The sequence below is a fragment of the Oncorhynchus gorbuscha genome, linkage group LG11 (genome assembly GCF_021184085.1).
Source record: "Oncorhynchus gorbuscha isolate QuinsamMale2020 ecotype Even-year linkage group LG11, OgorEven_v1.0, whole genome shotgun sequence".
Classification (NCBI taxonomy): domain Eukaryota; kingdom Metazoa; phylum Chordata; class Actinopteri; order Salmoniformes; family Salmonidae; genus Oncorhynchus; species Oncorhynchus gorbuscha.
Genome location: NC_060183.1, coordinates 30,174,618 through 30,191,994, shown reverse-complemented (window position 1 = coordinate 30,191,994; position 17,377 = coordinate 30,174,618). Strand labels below are relative to the sequence as shown.

At 42.5% G+C, this 17,377-nt stretch overlaps 1 protein-coding gene across 2 annotated transcripts in view; it reads left to right on the top strand.

The window, feature by feature from the left end:
• The window catches only part of LOC124048479 (protein FAM117A-like), a 34,663-nt gene continuing 17,286 nt past the window's right edge, over positions 1-17,377 (top strand). The window contains exons 1-4 of one of the 2 annotated variants that reach the window (XM_046369315.1): positions 1-622; positions 4,178-4,323; positions 5,306-5,401; positions 15,166-15,255. In XM_046369315.1, coding sequence (XP_046225271.1) covers positions 508-622; positions 4,178-4,323; positions 5,306-5,401; positions 15,166-15,255 — 447 coding nt within the window. In that variant the 5' untranslated portion in view covers positions 1-507. Of the gene's footprint in view, positions 632-4,177; positions 4,324-5,305; positions 5,402-15,165; positions 15,256-17,377 lie in introns of both variants that reach the window. The other variant, XM_046369314.1, reaches the window with a different exon arrangement.

Here is a 17,377-nt window from a genome sequence, read left to right as displayed (position 1 = left end):
TGAAAGTTGTTTGAGTTGGCGTCAATCAACAACGCAAGAAACTCCACCGTGACCACCTCAACTTAGTTGGTGATCAGAATAAGTTCCACTGCGAATAATTATGATGATATATCGTTTACTAAGAAGACTCGTGATATGTAGTTTATTAACTTACTGAGGTTGGACTGCTTCATTCTTTGACAAAAGTGCTGCAATTGCTCAGTATCGTCACAAAGGAACTCTGCTGGCTGGCTAGCTAGCTAACTCGCACGAGCAAAGAAGATCCATTTAACTATTTCTTAGGCATAGCCCAGTTAGAACACTATTTAGCTAGCTACCCATTAAAAACACGCACTGACTTGAATAGTTATCAACGTGAAGTAGCTAAGATCTCAGGGGGAACAGGTAGCCGCTGTTTTAGCTTGAGTGAGACCTCCCCAGTCAAGTTCTAGAAGTTTGGTATTCTAGCATTTACCAGAAATCCAACGAGAGCTAACTAAAACCTTGAGTTGCAGCCGTCTTGGGAAGATGTCTTGCCGAAGCGGAGTCAGCCAGACCCGGGGAGACACTTCTGGTCCACAGCCTTTGAGAGCAACAGTTCCATTCCAGCTGCACAGCAAAGCACAGACCAGCTTGAAAAATGGCAAGTCCGGTATGGTAAACACAGACAGTACAGATATAGCTAGCTAAGGTTACCTGCATGTTTTGATTTTCATTGAGTATCTTATTCAACATAAACCCAAACAAACAGTGGTAGAAATGAACGTGGGTGAGAAAATAAGGTCTTGCAATTATACTGTTAATTGTTCATTTATGGTAACTGCTTTCAAAAGTTATGCTTTCATCCGATGACAACCAGTGAAATGTACAACAGAACAATTTAATAATTTCCTGCCAAAGGAAATGGTTGAAACAATGTTACACCCATTCAACCATCCCATGCTGAATAAGGTCACTTGAACAAAAACAGACAAAATGGCTGTAATATACAGCAATTACTAATATTACTCTATGTTACATAACTTAGATTGTATGACTTAATTTGAAACTGTCATAACAGTGGTAGAAATACAGCTGTACTCTTGGAACCTTCTGGCAACAGTTACTAGTTAAAACAGGTTGAACACCTTTCTGGGCTTCATGAATTATCAGTTTCCCCATCACCAAATACAACTAAAAGAAGTGTAATGGGATTCTATACTAACTTTTTTCCACTGGTGGCACCAGCACATGATTTGGTCCACACACTTGTTTTAACAAAAAAAATGATACTTGACCTAGTATGAGTCCTATAATGTGCCCTCATTCCGTACAGAACCAGGCTTAACAATGACTATTCATCTTTTAAATTACCATGCCCTTGTTCTTACATTGATTTGGATAGATTTACTGTAACGGCAAAGAAAAGAGACTGCTCAAATAAAGTGCAAAATGTATTTATTGCAGATGTTGACGGTTGTTCTTTTCTGCGAAATCCTCTAGAGAGCAGAATTTCAAAATTTTTGTTTTTCAGTGTCAATCAACAGTGCGTAAAACTACATCTGGTGACCATTTATGAGGTCTGGGAGAAATGTCTTATTTTTTGTTGTGTGTTACCGTTTAATTCAGGTGCACACCAGTCAGACAGTTGTTTGACAAGCAGTGTTTCTGTAGCGTACATTGTAGTTACCTTTTTAATTGCCTTTCCATCTACCCTAGAACGGTTAGGCTATCAATAGCATCGTTAATGGCTACGCAAAGTAGTGGACATATAGGTCCTATGCTCACTGCACATGCAATTGAAAGATACTGGCCCCAAAATATTTAATTACTGGCCCGGTCAAGATCTGCCTGGAAAGTGAATGATGCGTTCATCATTTAAATAGCAGGTGATTTTATTTATATCGAGCTCTTAAATATTGACAAGTCAAATTCAAGGAATTTCAAATACTTTTTCATTTTTATATCTAATTGTTTTAGCCTATAGGGGAAAAATGTATGCAAAATGGTATGCATTACCGCTTTTAAGAATATATATATGGGCTCCCGAGTGGCACAGAGGTCCGAGGCACTGCATCTTGGCGCTAGAGGTGTCACTACAGACTCTGGTTTGATTCCAGGCTGTATCACAACTGGCCGTGATTGGAAGTCCCGTAGGGTGGCGCCCAATTTTCCCAGCGTCGTTAGGGTTTGGCCGGGGTAGGCCGTCATTGTAAATAAGAATTTGTTCTTAACTGACTTGCCAAGTTAAATAAACCTCTTGCTCCTACCTGGCACGCAGGCGTCCCATCTAGACATCTGGAAATGCAAATGCGCTACGCTAAATGCTAATAGTACTAGTTAAAACTCAAACGTTCATTAAAATACACATGCAGGGTATTGAATTAAAGCTTCACTCGTTGTGAATCCAGGCAACAAGTCAGACTTTTAAAATGTTTTTCGGCGAAAGCATGAGAAGCTATTATCTGATAGCATGTAACACCCCAAAAGACCCGCAGGGGACGTAAACAAAATAATTAGCATAGTCGTCACTACACAAACCGCACAAATAAAATATAAAACATTCATTACCTTTGACCATCTTCCTTGTTGGCACTCCTAGATGTCCCACAATCACTATTGGGTCTTTTTTCCGATTAAATCGGTCCATATATAGCCTAGATATGGAACTATGAAGACTGTGTGATAAACGGAAAAAAGTAGCATCTTGTAACGTAATTTTTTTAAATTAAAAAAGTCGACGATAAACTTTCACAAAACACTTCGAAATACTTTTGTAATGCAACTTTAGGTATTAGTAAACGTTAACAAGCGATCAAATTGATCACGAGGCGAATTATATTCTTTAGCTGTCCGTCTGGAAATAATGTCCGGGTAAATCTCATGGTCAGAGACCGGAAGAAATGCACTGCCTTGCGTCTGTTTGACCAAGAAACAAATAGTAGGCAAATGACAAGACTCTAGACAACGTGTGGAAGCTGTAGGTATTGCAAGCTCAGCCCCATTAAATGTGGTTCACCTTTATCAATAGGTTCAAGTCGCGCATGGATATATTTTTCCATTTTCAGTGATCAGATTTTCCTGCACTTTTTGATGAAACATACGTTCTGTTATAGTCACAGCCGTGATTTAACCAGTTTTATAAACGTCTGAGTGTTTTCTATTCACACATACTAATCATATGCATATACTATATTCCTGGCATGAGCAGCAGGGCGCTGAAATGTTGCGCGATTTTTAACAGAATGTTCGAAAAGGTAGGGGGTAGGAGTAACAGGTTAAATAAATATGAAATATATATATTCTTTATAGGCCTACCCAATGCATTGACATTCACATTATTTTTACATTCTAACATTTCAGAATAATGTGGGCATTGCCTGATTTAAATGGGGTTGAGGTCAGAGCTCTGTGCATGCCAGTCAAGTTCTTCCACGGCGAGCTCGACAAACCATTTCTCTATGGACCTCACTTTGTGCAATGGGGCATTGTCATGCTGAAACAGGGAAGGGCCTTCCCCAAACTGTTGCCACAAAGTTGGAAGCACTGAATCATCTCGAATGTCGTTGTATGCTGTAGCGTTAGGATTTCCCTTCACTGGAACAAAGGGGCCTAGCCTGAAAACAGCCCCAGACCATTGTTCATCCTCCACCAAACTTTACACTTCACACTATGCATTGGGGCAGGTAGCATTTTTCCTGCATCCGCCAAACCCAGATTCGTCCATCGGCCTGCCAGATGGTGAAGTGAGTTCACTCCAGAGAACGTGTTTACACTGCTCTAGAGTCCAATGGCAGCGAGCTTTACACCACTCTAGCTGACGTTTGGCATTGCGCATGGTGATCTTGGGCTTGTGTGCGGCTGCTCGGCAATGGAAACCCATTTCATGAAGCTCCCGCCGAACTGTTCTTGCAATTGGCATTGAGGAGTGTTTCTGTTCAGTTATAATGCCCTTTTGTGGGGAAAAACACATTCTGAATTGGCTGGGCCCGGCTCCCCAGTGGTTTGGCACTGGCTGCTAAGTGGGTGGGCCTGTGCCCCCCAAGGCCCAACAATGGCTACACACCTGCCTAGTCGTGAAATCCATAGATTTGGGCTCAATTTATTTATTTCAATGGACTGATTTCCTTGTATGAACTGTAACTCAATAAAATCTCTGAAATTGTTGCATGTTGCATTTCCATGCATGTTAAAATTCTCCTCCTTTCATTGTTATCAGAGAAGAAGACCAAAGCGAGACAGGTGACCCCTGGGATGCGGCGGACACTCTCTCTGGATGCCATTGTGGGCCCCTACCTGCAGGGCCACTGGCCCAAAGAGCCCGAGGGCCAGGCAGGCCTCTGCAGGAAGAACCAATCAACCCAGGTGACTACCTCCCATTGAATTCTCTGACAATATCCTTTTGTTATATTTCCTCCATTTTGTATCTGAATGGGGAAAGTCACAAAAGTTTTTGATTTAAGTTCAGGGATGGTAGTTATAGATGTTCTGCTAGTTAGGCTTTGTTAGGAACATTAAGTTATATGTATGTAGAATGAAAACAGACAAAATGATCTACAATAGGCTATGCCTACATCATTCGACTCATGTTTTGAGGTTAATAATAGCCAGCACAAGCGACTGTAAATTACCTGTAAAAGTATTTGTCTAGGCTTTGGAGAGGTTGCGTTTAGGTCTGGGCTTGTATAGCAGAGGATTGAGAGTGAGCGAAAAGGCAAGTACTGAGAGACAAAAAAATGAGTGTTAGGTGGTGGTTCTGCTCTCTGAAGGAGTGAGAACCACAGTCGTGTGAACATGTCTGGAGTCAGCTGACAGGGCCTTTTTTTGTTGCGCAGCAGGCTGCACCCATCCTATCTGTGTGCTTGCGCTCTGCAGGGACTCGCCACTAGCCCACATCCTCTCCCTCTTTCTCCATTTCTCTGAGGCTTGAGAGGCAGCAAGCAGACTAAGTGTGTGTGTAGGGGTACGGTGTGAGTCTCTTACCTCAAGCCCTTATGCTCTGCTCTCTCTCTGTGCAAAGATTTGTGTTTTCAACACCGTATGCATGATGTAATGTCACTTATGCTTTATGCTTATCTAGTAATAGGTGATGTGTCTTACATGCCCAATGTGTCTTACATGTCCCCTCTGTCCTAGTAAAAAGGTCAATGTTGCACGTTATTAGACATTATTCAATGCCCTAAACATAAAAATAAAAAAACATTGAAGACACCAATGCACTTGTGTTTTTTAACTTGCATTAGGCATGGATCAAATGTTTTTGATTCCATGTGGTGAACCCCTCATGACATGGAATAACGTGTGACTTGGGAAGATGATAATGATGACACTGCTCTTCCTCCTCCAGACGCCTGACTCGTGGTCAGACGAGGCTTCGAACAGGAAAGGCAGCGAAGGGCACAAACGCTCAGCATCGTGGGGCAGTGCTGAGCACCTACAGGAGGCATGTAATACACTGACACCCACTCACATCGCATGAAATCACAAGTGTTTGTGTGAGAACAGGAGTTGAATTCTCTTAGGTCTCAAAAAGACAGACGGGTTGCAAAACTCCCGGTAATTCACCAAAGTTAGCACATTGTTTGGACATTTTGGTCATTAAGGAAATCATGGAAACTTTGGTTATTTATAGTTGAATAATAAAACAAAATATATTAATTAGGGATGTAACGATTGACCGATGCGCATTAGTCCCCGATTTTTAAATGTTTTAAGATACAAGTGTGTGGGTCCGTGGACCCCAAACCGTTCCAAATGTAGCATGCATTGGTCAGAAAATGGATTCAAATGTTTTTCTTTGGCTCCTATTACATTATTTCTACCTTCTGGAAATACCTCATCTTTTGTGATCTACAAGTCATTTTGCATGCCCCACAACCCCAGGCAATAAATGGCTTATGTGATATTAGGCTTTATTAGTTTTGACAACGTATGTAATTTGCTAGGTTATTGTTAATCGATGTGCTGTTGAAATTGTGTTTTGCCGGTATTAAAGTAGCTACCGGAGAGACAACTGTCATCTGGTTATACCTGCTTTACAGGGCTTACAATACATTGTATTTGAATGTTCAGGTACACCATCAGCAATTGTTTGAAGCAAAACTACCAAAACTATCAGTGTATATGGTCATTTTTAGATATACAGGTTAAAGTTACAACATTATATATACAGCAATCCCTTTTGAGAGGTGCTCTGCATGGCCAAAGCGAGAGGAGCAGACATTATCACTCTGTAGAAACTTCCAAGTGTTCAGAACCAGTTGATTTGCGATAAGGGGATGAAATCCAAAGTTGTGCGATATATTCATTGCCTACAGTGCATTAGGAAAGTATTCTGATCCTTTCCCTTTTCGAAACATTTTTACGTTACAGCCTTATTGTAAAATGGTTTAAAACATTTCCCTCATCAATCTACACTCAATACCCCATAATTACAAAGCAAAAATAGGTTTTTAGAAATGTTTGCAAATTTATAAAATAAAAACTGATACCTTATTTACATAAGAATTCAGAGGAATTGTCCGTAGAGCTCCGTGACATGATTGTGTCGAGGCACAGATCTGGGGAAGGGTAACATCACATTTCTGCAGCATTGAAGGTCCCCAAGAACACTGTGACCTCAATCATTCTTCAATGGAAGAAGTTTGGAACCACCAAGACTTCCTAGAGCTGGCAACCTGGCCAAACTGAGCAATCGGGGGAGGAGTGCCTTTGTAAGCGAGGTGACCAGGAACCCGATGGTCACTCTGACAGAGCTCCACAGTTTCTCTGTGGCGATGGGTGAACCTTCCAGAAGGACAACCATCTCTGCAGCACTCCAATCAGGCCTTTATAGTAGTGGCTAGACGGAAGCCCCTCAGTAAAAGGCACATGACAGGCCTCTTTGAGTTTGCCAAAAAGCACCTAAAGGACTCAGACCATGAGAAACAAGATTCTCTAGTCTGATGAAACCAAGATTGAACTATTTGGCCTGAAAGCGTCACGTCTGGAGGAAACCTGGCACCATCCCTACGTTGGAGCGTGGTGGTGGTGGCAGCATGTTGTGGGGATTTATTTCAGGGACTGAGAGACCAGCCAGGATCAAGGGAAAGATTAATGGAGCAAAGTACAGAGAGATCCTTGATGAAACCTGCTCAGGACCTCAGACCGGGGCAAAGGTTCACCTTCCAACAGGACAACAACCCTAAGCACACAGCCAAGACAATGCAGGAGTGGCTTCGGGACAAGTCTCTGAATGTCCTTCAGTGGTCCAGCCAGAGCCTGAACTTGAACCAAATCGAACATCTCTGGATACCTGAAAACAGCTGTGCTGCGATGTTCCAAATCCAAACTGACAGAGCCTGAGGCCCTGCAGAGAAGAATGGGAGAAACTCCCCAAATACAGGTGTTTCAAGCTTGTAGCATCATACCCAAGAAGACTTGAGGCTGTAATTGCTGACGAAGGAGCTTCAACAATTGTGGGTGGCAGGTAGCCTCGTGGTTAGAGCGTTAGGCCATTAACCGAAAGGCTGGCGGATCGAATCCCCGAGCTGACGAGGTAAAAAAATCTGTCGTTCAGCTCCTGAACAAGGCAGTTGACCCACTGTTTCTAGGCTGTCATTGTAAATAATAATTTGTTCTTAACTGGCTTGCCTAGTAAAATAAAGGTAAAACAACCAATGTACTGAGTGAAGGGTGTGAATACTTATGTAACTAATATTTCATTATTTTATTATGAATATTTTGAATTTGCAAAAATGTTTAAATCAGTTTTTGCTTTGTCGTTGTGGGGCATTATGTGTAGCTTGAGAGAACCTCAAATGGATTTAAGGCTGCAAGGTAACAAAATAAGGAAAAGTCAAGGGGTCTGAATAATTTCCAAATACACTGTCATACCTGATAAAAAATAAAAACATATAATAAATTAGATACAAATTAGATACAATCTAGTGTGACTGTGATTTCAATGGGGGGGGGGACAAAACACACAAGTCCCCAAGTCCAGAACAGATTTCGGGAAACTACATGGAACTCTATTCCACATCAAGTTACTCGTGCAAGCAGTAAAATCAGATTATTTTCTTAAAGATAAAACTACACCTTGTGCGACAATGTGGACTGTGAAGAGTCATACACACGCTAGCGAACATGCACTCTACACACTTCAGTAAAGGCTCCTCAGGAGAAAGGAGTGGACCATACTTAAAACATTTAAAAGTTATCTTTTTTAGATAACTATACTAAATATATTTGCATGTCACCAATTAATTGATTAAAAGTATTTGCAATGAAGATCTACAGTAGCCTCAACAGCACTAGGTTAGCACTAGAGGACAGATAGCTTCCGTCCTCCTCTGGGTACATTGACTTCAATACAAATTCTAGGAGGCGCATGTTTCTCACCCCCTTACATAGACTTACACAGTAATTATGACAACTTCCAGAGGATTTCCTTCAACCTATCAGAGCTCTTGCAACATGAAATTACTTTGTCCACCTAATCAAAGGATGAGAGAATGAATCTAGTACTGAAAGCATAAGTTACAGCTAGCTAGCAGTGCATAAAATGTGGTGAGCATTTGACTCAGAGAGAGAATAACTGAACAGTTTTGAACACTTATTTCTTCCAAAATGAGGGAGAAGCGAGAGATTTCGTCGCTTTTTTTCAGTTTTACTTATGTATAGCAAATGTAGCTAGCCAGTTTAGCCTGCTCAGAGGGATGCTATGTTAGCTAGCTGGCTATGACTATCCAACACAACAGTGGAACTCTTCCAAGTCAAGGTAAGCTTTTTGTTTTACAAATGTATTGCCACTGTGGCCTGCCTGTGTAAATGCTAATCTGCTTACTGACTACACGGTAACTAGCGTTACTGCATAATTGTATCAGGTTTACTAACTCTTTAGTTCTATTAGCTATGTTGACTATGATTTTACTTTAGCTAATATGGTGACGATGTTGGCTGTCTAGTGGTTATGATATGGTTTGGCTTGGAAAGGTTTTTTCGCCTGGTCGCATTAAGTCCTCAAGCAAAGAGAAAAGGTGAGCAGAGGAGAGCGCATAAATGCGAGAAGTAATACAACTTGGCTGCTATGAAAGTGAACTGTTTACGTGTGATCAGGGTGGTATTCATTCCACCGATTCTGTTGAAAAACTATTTTTAAACGGAAGGAAATGAAACGGGGATTAACATACCTGAATTTGTCCATTAGGAACACTTGTTTCTATTGGACAACTTAAACGGCACCAACCGCCATGGACACGTACATTGTAATATTGTTGTATGGTGGTATTATACATTTTTTGTATTGTAGATATGTAGTTGTCTAATAATATATGATCTACTGTAATTTATTGTATTTATTTTTCGTGTGAAGTAAGTTCCTTGACGTGTTTGGCCCGAGGAAGAGTAGCTGCTGTAAAAAAAAAAAAAAAAAAAACTGCTACATTGCCCCCCATAATCTGATAGTGGTGGTGTGGTGGCAGATGCCTTGTCTCCCTTATGGCTCAGCTCAGGTGCCTACATAGTACATATAGCATAGACATACATTTACACACACACAGTACATACTGTATAGACACACACACACACGCCAGCTCAGATTTAGACCGGCAGTCCACTAATTGATGCTTTGACTTATCAGATCAACTCTGAAAAAGATGTGAAAAGGTCTCATCTGATTGGTCAAAAGACCAATTAGTGGGAAAAAATGTCAGAATTGGGCTGCCTGTGTGAACGCAGCCAGAGGCCCAGCTCTGGAGCCTCATCAGCAGCAGATTTGATTTAGAATGGAAAATTACGCAACAAATGTTAGTTCAACTAAAATGTGTACTTTCAGAGCCATGTATCTAATCGTCCTTAATATTCACGTCTGTGTTGATGAGTTTCTAGATAGACCTTGTGGTTCAGGAGTGAATAGCCTAATTAATGGGGGGAAAAGAACATAATTTACAATTAACTCTGCAACTCATCCAACTATTGACTTTTTCACAACCGTGACCATTTCTGCCCCAAAACACATACAACCAAGATATACACTCCTCAAAAAAATAAAGGGAACACTTAAACAACACAATGTAACGCCAAGTCAATCACACTTCTGTGAAATCAAACTGTCCACTTAGGAAGCAACACTGATTGACAATAAATTTCACATGCTGTTGTGCAAATGGAATAGACAACAGGTGGAAATGATAGGCAATTAGCAAGACACCCCCAATAAAGGAGTGGTTCTGCAGGTGGGGACCACAGAACACTTATCAGCCAGGAAGCATAGGAACTGATGTTTTGGTCACTTTTGAATGCTGGCGGTGCTTTCACTCTAGTGGTAGACTGAGTCTACAACCCACACAAGTGGCTCAGGTAGTGCAGCTCATCCAGGATGGAACATCAATGCGAGCTGTGGCAAGAAGGTTTGCTGTGTCTGTCAGCGTAGTGTCTAGAGCATTGAGGCGCTACCAGGAGACAGGCCAGTACATCAGGAGACGTGGAGGAGGCTGTAGGAGGGCAACAACCCAGCAGTAGGACCGCTTCCTCCGCCTTTGTGCAAGGAGGAACAGGAGGAGCACTGACAGAGCCCTGCAAAATGACCTCCAACAGGCCACAAATGTGCATGTTTCTGACCGTTTGAGCAGACACAGACTCCATGAGGGTGGTATGAGGGGCCCGACGTCCACAGGTGGGTTTGTGCTTACAGCCCAACACCGTGCAGGACATTTGGCATTTGCCAGAGAACACCAAGATTGGCAAATTCGCCACTGGCGCCCTGTGCTCTTCATAGATGAAAGCAGGTTCACACTGAGCACGTGACAGAGTCTGGAGATGCCGTGGAGAACGTTCTGCTGCCTGCAACATCCTCCAGCATGACCGGTTTGGCGGTGGGTCAGTCATGATGTGGGGTGGCATTTCTTTGGAGGTCTCCATGTGCGCCCCATAGGTAGCCTTACTGCCATTAGGTACCGAGATGAGATCCTCAGACCCCTTGTGAGACCATATGCTGGTGGGGTTGGCCCTGGGTTCCTCCTAATGCAAGACCATGCTAGACCTCATGTGGCTAGAGTGTGTCAGCAGTTCCTGCAAGAGGAAGGCATTGATGCTATGGACTGGCTCGCCCGTTCCCCAGACCTGAATCCAATTGAGCACATCTGGGACATCATGTCTCGCTCCATCCACCAACGCCACGTTGCACCACAGACTGTCCAGGAGTTGGCGGATGCTTTAGTCCAGATCTGGAAGGAGATCCCTGGAGGGAGACCATCCGCCACCTCATCAGGAGCATGCCCAGGCGTTGTAGGGAGGTCATACAGGCACGTGGAGGCCACACACACTACTGAGCCTCATTTTGACTTGTTTAAAGGACATTACACCAAAGTTGGATCAGCCTGTAGTGTGGTTTTCCACTCCAAATCCAGACCTCCATGGGTTGATAAATTTGATTTCCATTGATTATTTTTGTGTGATTTTGTTGTCAGAACATTCAACTATATAAAGAAAAATGAATTTAATAAGAATATTTCATTCATTCAGATCTAGGATGTGTTATTTTAGTGTTCCCTTTATTTTTTGAGCAGTGTATATTAACATAGTTACATTAAAAAAACTAAAATATAAAGGATATTCCATTCTGAAACACTCATATTTAACAGCAACTGTATTCAAATCCACTCATTTGAAGGGGTGTCCACATAATTTTGTATATATAGTGCATGTGAAAATGCCACGTTTCCATGTGTTGTAGTAAAAAATAGGAAGGTGAGTTTCCAATGACGTCATGCCTACTCATAATTTAAAATCACATGATGCACATCAATGATGTCATTAAACACTTATCTTCCTAAATGTTTTACTACAAAACATAGAAACGTGCCATTTTCAGATGATGATTTAATGTTCTCGTTCTGAGTGGAAACATTTGCAAGAAACATGTTTTGGTTTATTTCATAACCATAATTTGAGTTTTGTAAAAATAAAAATATTAACAAATTGTACTGCTCTTTTTGGGGCGTAAGCCTAGCGGTTAAGAGTGTTGGGCCAGTAACTGAAAGGTCAATGGTTCGAATACCGAGCCAACTAATTGCTCCTGTAAGTCACTCCAAATAAGTGTCTGCTAAATGACTAAAATGAACGTGAGCAATGAGTGTGGTTTTTCTGATAATGTTTAGGGAGCACGCATAATAATATAATAATAATATTATATGCCATTTAGCAGACGCTTTTATCCAAAGTGACTTACAGTCATGTGTGCATACATTCTACGTATGGGTGGTCCCGGGGATCGAACCCACTACCCTGGCGTTACAAGCGCCATGCTCTACCAACTGAGCCATTTGCGACCAAGCATAAAGTACCTGGCCTGCTCTGCGCAAATGTAGGAAAGTGCTCAATTGAGAATGCCTGATTTGTCTAAACTCACAATGTCCACCACTAATAAACTAAGTCAACAAAGTTTGTTTTTCAACATCCATTACGAATAGGTCCCTCACAGTATCTGAAAAGTCTCTCAAATACTCTCCCGGCTTCTATAATCACCAAGCCTCAGTGTGAGAGCAAAATATCATGATCTGATGATCCCATATGTCCAGTGGAAAGGTCATAAAATACCTGAAATGTTTCCCTTGTGCAAAAATAGCTGTCTGTCCCAAGCTCATTGGCAAGGGAAACTGAGCCCCCGGAATAGGCTAGTTAATACAATGTTGCAAGTTCCATAGCAATGGCATTCGGGCTGGATCCATTTGATACAATGTTGCCACTTCCCTAGAGGGCTGGATAAGTTTGATACATTGCACTTCACTAGTGATGGCTCAAGTCAAGACAGATGGATAGAAAGGGAGGCAGACAGGCGGAGTAGAGATGAATTCGAATGAAAGTGTTTTTTTTATTTGTCAGTGTTAGGCTTATGTATTTTAATTAGTTGACAATGGAATTCATAGCCTATAGGTCAATGCAGCAGTAGGCTTATCTCTGAGTTCCATATGCCCATTTCTAAACTATAGCCTACCATACTATGGAAGTTAAAGACAACTTCTCCGCCCATGTAGCATAGTATACAGGCTATTTAATTGAGACCACACACAGTTGAAGTCGGAAGTTTACATACACCTTAGCCAAATACATTTAAACTTAGTTTTTCACAATTCCTGACATTTAATCCTAGTAAAAATTCCCTGTCTTAGGTCAGTTAGGATCACCACTTTATTTTAAGAATGAAATGTCAGAATAATAGTAGAGAATTATTTCTGCTTTTATTTCATTGAATTCCCAGTGGGTCAGAAGTTTTATATACACTCAATTAGTATTTGGTTTTGGGTCATTTGGGTCAAATGTTTTGTGTAGCCTTCCACAAGCTTCCCACAATGAGTTGGGTGACTTTTTGCCCATTCCTCCAGAGCTGGTGTAACTGAGTCAGGTTTGTAAGGCCTCCTTGCTCGCACACACTTTTTCATTTCTGCCCACATTTTCTATAGGATTGAAATCAGGGCTTTGTGATAACCACTCCAATACCTTGACTTTGTCCTTAAGCCATTTTGCCGCAACTTTAGAAGTGTGCTTGGGGTCATTGTCCATTTAGAAGACCCATTTGCGACCAAGCTTTAACTTCCTGACTGATGTCTTGAGATGCTGCTTCAATATATCCACATAATTTTCCTACCTCATGATGCTATCTATTTGGGAAGTGCACCAGTCCCTCCTGCAGCAAAGCACCCCCTCAACATGATGCTGGCAACCCGTGCTTCACGGTTGGGATGGTGTTCTTCGGCTTGCAAGCCTCCCTTTTTCCTCCAAAAATAACGATGGTCAATATGGCCAAACAGATCTATTTTTGTTTCATCAGACTAGGGACATTTTTCTAAAAAGTATAGTCTTTGTCCCCATGTGCAGTTACAAACTGTAGTCTGAATTGTTTTATTGTTTTAGGTTTTGGAGCAGTGGCTTCCTTGCTGAGCAGCCTTTTGGGTTTTGTCGATATAGGACTCATTTTACTGTGGATATAGATACTTTTGTACCTGTTTCCTCCAGCATCTTCACAAGGTCCTTTGCTGTTCTGGGATTGATTTGCACTTTTCACACCGAAGTACGTTCATCTCTAGGAGACATAACACGTCTCCTTCCTGAGCGGTATGACTGCTGCGTGGTCCCATGGTGTTTATACTTGTGTACTATTGTTTGTACAGATGAACGTAGTACCTTCAGGCATTTGGAAATTGCTCCCAAGGATGAACCAGACTTGTGGAGCTCTACAATTCTTTTTCTGGTGTCTTGGCTGATTTTTTTTTCTTTTTTTCCCATGATGTCAAGCATCGAGGCACTGAGTTTGAAGGTAGGCCTTGAAATACATCCACAGGTACACCTCCAATTGACTCAAATGATGTCAATTAGCCTTTCAGAAACTTATAAAGCCAAGCTGTTTAAAGGTACAGTCAACTTAGTGTATGTAAACTTCTGACCCATTGGAATTGTGACACAGTGAAATAATCTGTCTGTAAACAATTGTTGGAAAAATTACTTCTGTCATGCATGAAGTAGATGACCTAACCGACTTGCCGAAACTATAGTTTGCTAAAAAGAAATTTGTAGACTGGTTGAAAAACTAGTTTTAATTACACCATCCTCAGTGTATGTAAACTTCTGACTTTTCTGACTTCAACTGTATAGTCGCTCCTGATCTCGCCCGCCCAACAAAGACAAGGGTAGGCTACTGAATGTAAATCAGCAAGAATTAGGTTTTGAGTTTGAATGTTGCTACAGTTGCTTTTAATACAATATATAATAAATAACCTACAAAACGAAGAACTAATCAAAATAATCTTGCATTACTTTGATGGGAGCAGGACAATTTGCAGGCAGACTTAAATGTGTTATCAATATTTATTTCCAGTCAATGTCGGAGCCTAAACTATAGCCTAACATATTTAAGAAGTTCATTTTCATGGAAAGACAACTGCGTGTGCTAGTCCGCCCATGCGTATAGCCTACAGGCAATTTTAATTAAGACCAAGCCTAGGCGCATTTTTATCTCACACACCCAACATGAGAGCAGAGGTAGGCTACTGAACTTGAAACAGAATAGGTGATGAGAGTTTGTGAATAGTACGACAGAGGATTTTAAAACAATAGATAACGCTTACAAAACAGACAACTCTTCTAAAATAATCCATGGGAATGCAGCTCTTACAGCCTTAGAGACTGTTTGTGTTTTGAGGTTGACTGACACTACTCTGCCTGTCACAGTTTGCCAAGCTGAAACACCTGCTGCAAAGGTCCGAAAAGGTCCGCCACCACCACTACCTTCAAGGCAGCTACTCCCCAGGCACCACACAGGTATGACTCCCACACTCCACCATTGGTGATCTTTGTCCTGCATCTGCTCACTTCATTCATAGTTGGTCCAAATGTATGTATTTGTTTATGTATTATGAACTTAGTATTCTAGACGAGTCTAAGACTTCTCTTATTGGAGTCAAACACCGAGTATACAAAACATCGCGCCTACAGAAACAAACATCTTTCTGGTAAGAAGAGGGGCGGGGGCGTATGCCTTATGGTTAACGAGACATGGTGTGATGAAAGAAACATACAGGAACTCAAATCCTTCTGTTCACCTGATTTTAGAATTCCTCACAATCAAATGTAGACCGCATTATCTACCGAGAGAATTCTCCTCGATTATAATCACAGCCGTATATATCCCCCCCAAGCAGACCCATCGATGGCTCTGAACGAACTTTATTTAACTCTTTGCAAACTGGAAACTATTTATCCGGAGGCTGCATTCATTGTAGCTGGGGATTTTAACAAGGCTAATCTGAAAACAAGACTCCCTAAATTTTATCAGCATATCGATTGCGCAACCAGGGGTGGAAAAACCTTGGATCATTGTTTGTTACTCTAACTTCCGAGACGCATATAAGGCCCTCCCCCGCCCCCCTTTCGGAAAAGCTGACCACGACTCCATTTTGTTGATCCCTGCCTACAGACAGAAACTAAAACAAGAGGCTCCCACGCTGAGGTCTGTCCAACGCTGGTCCGACCAAGCTGACTCCACACTCCAAGACTGCTTCCATCACGTTGTCTGGGATATGTTTCGTATTGCGTCAGATAACAATATTGACGAATACGCTGATTCGGTGTGCGAGTTCATTAGAACGTGCGTTGGAAGATGTCGTTCCCATGGCAACGATAAAAACATTCCCTAACCAGAAACCGTGGATTGATGGCAGCATTCGCGTGAAACTGAAAGCGCGAACCACTGCTTTTAATCAGGGCAAGGTGACTGGTAACATGACCGAATACAAACAGTGCAGCTATTCCCTCCGCAAGGCTATCAAACAAGCTAAGTGTCAGTACAGAGACAAAGTAGAATCTCAATTCAACGGCTCAGACATAAGGGGCATGTGACAGGGTCTACAGTCAATCACGGACTACAAGAAGAAATCCAGCCCAGTCACGGACCAGGATGTCTTGCTCCCAGGCAGACGAAATAACTTTTTTGCCCGCTTTGAGGACAATACAGTGCCACTGACACGGCCTGCAACTGAAACATGCGGTCTCTCCTTCACTGCAGCCGAGGAGAGTAAGACATTTAAACGTGTTAACCCTCGCAAGGCTGCAGGCCCAGACGTCATCCCCAGCCGCGCCCTCAGAGCATGCGCAGACCAGCTGGCCGGTGTGTTTACGGACATATTCAATCAATCCCTATACCAGTCTGCTGTCCCCACATGCTTCAAGAGGGCCACCATTGTTCCTGTTCCCAAGAAAGCTAAGGTAACTGAGCTAAACGACTACCGCCCCGTAGCACTCACTTCCGTCATCATGAAGTGCTTTGAGAGACTTGTCAAGGACCATATCACCTCCACCCTACCTGACACCCTAGACCCACTCCAATTTGCTTACCGCCCAAATAGGTCCACAGACGATGCAATCTCAACCACACTGCACACTGCCCTAACCCATCTGGACAAGAGGAATACCTATGTGAGAATGCTGTTCATCGACTACAGCTCGGCATTCAACACCATAGTACCCTCCAAGCTCGTCATCAAGCTTGAGACCCTGGGTCTCGACCCCGCCCTGTGCAACTGGGTACTGGACTTCCTGACGGGCCGCCCCCAGGTGGTGAGGGTAGGCAACATCTCCTCCCCGCTGATCCTCAACACTGGGGCCCCACAAGGGTGCGTTCTGAGCCCTCTCCTGTACTCCCTGTTCACCCACGACTGCGTGGCCACGCACGCCTCCAACTCAATCATCAAGTTTGCGGGCGACACAACAGTGGTAGGCTTGATTACCAACAACGACGAGACGGCCTACAGGGAGGAGGTGAGGGCCCTCGGAGTGTGGTGTCAGGAAAATAACCTCACACTCAACGTCAACAAAACTAAGGAGATGATTGTGGACTTCAGGAAACAGCAGAGGGAACACCCCCCTATCCACATCGATGGACCAG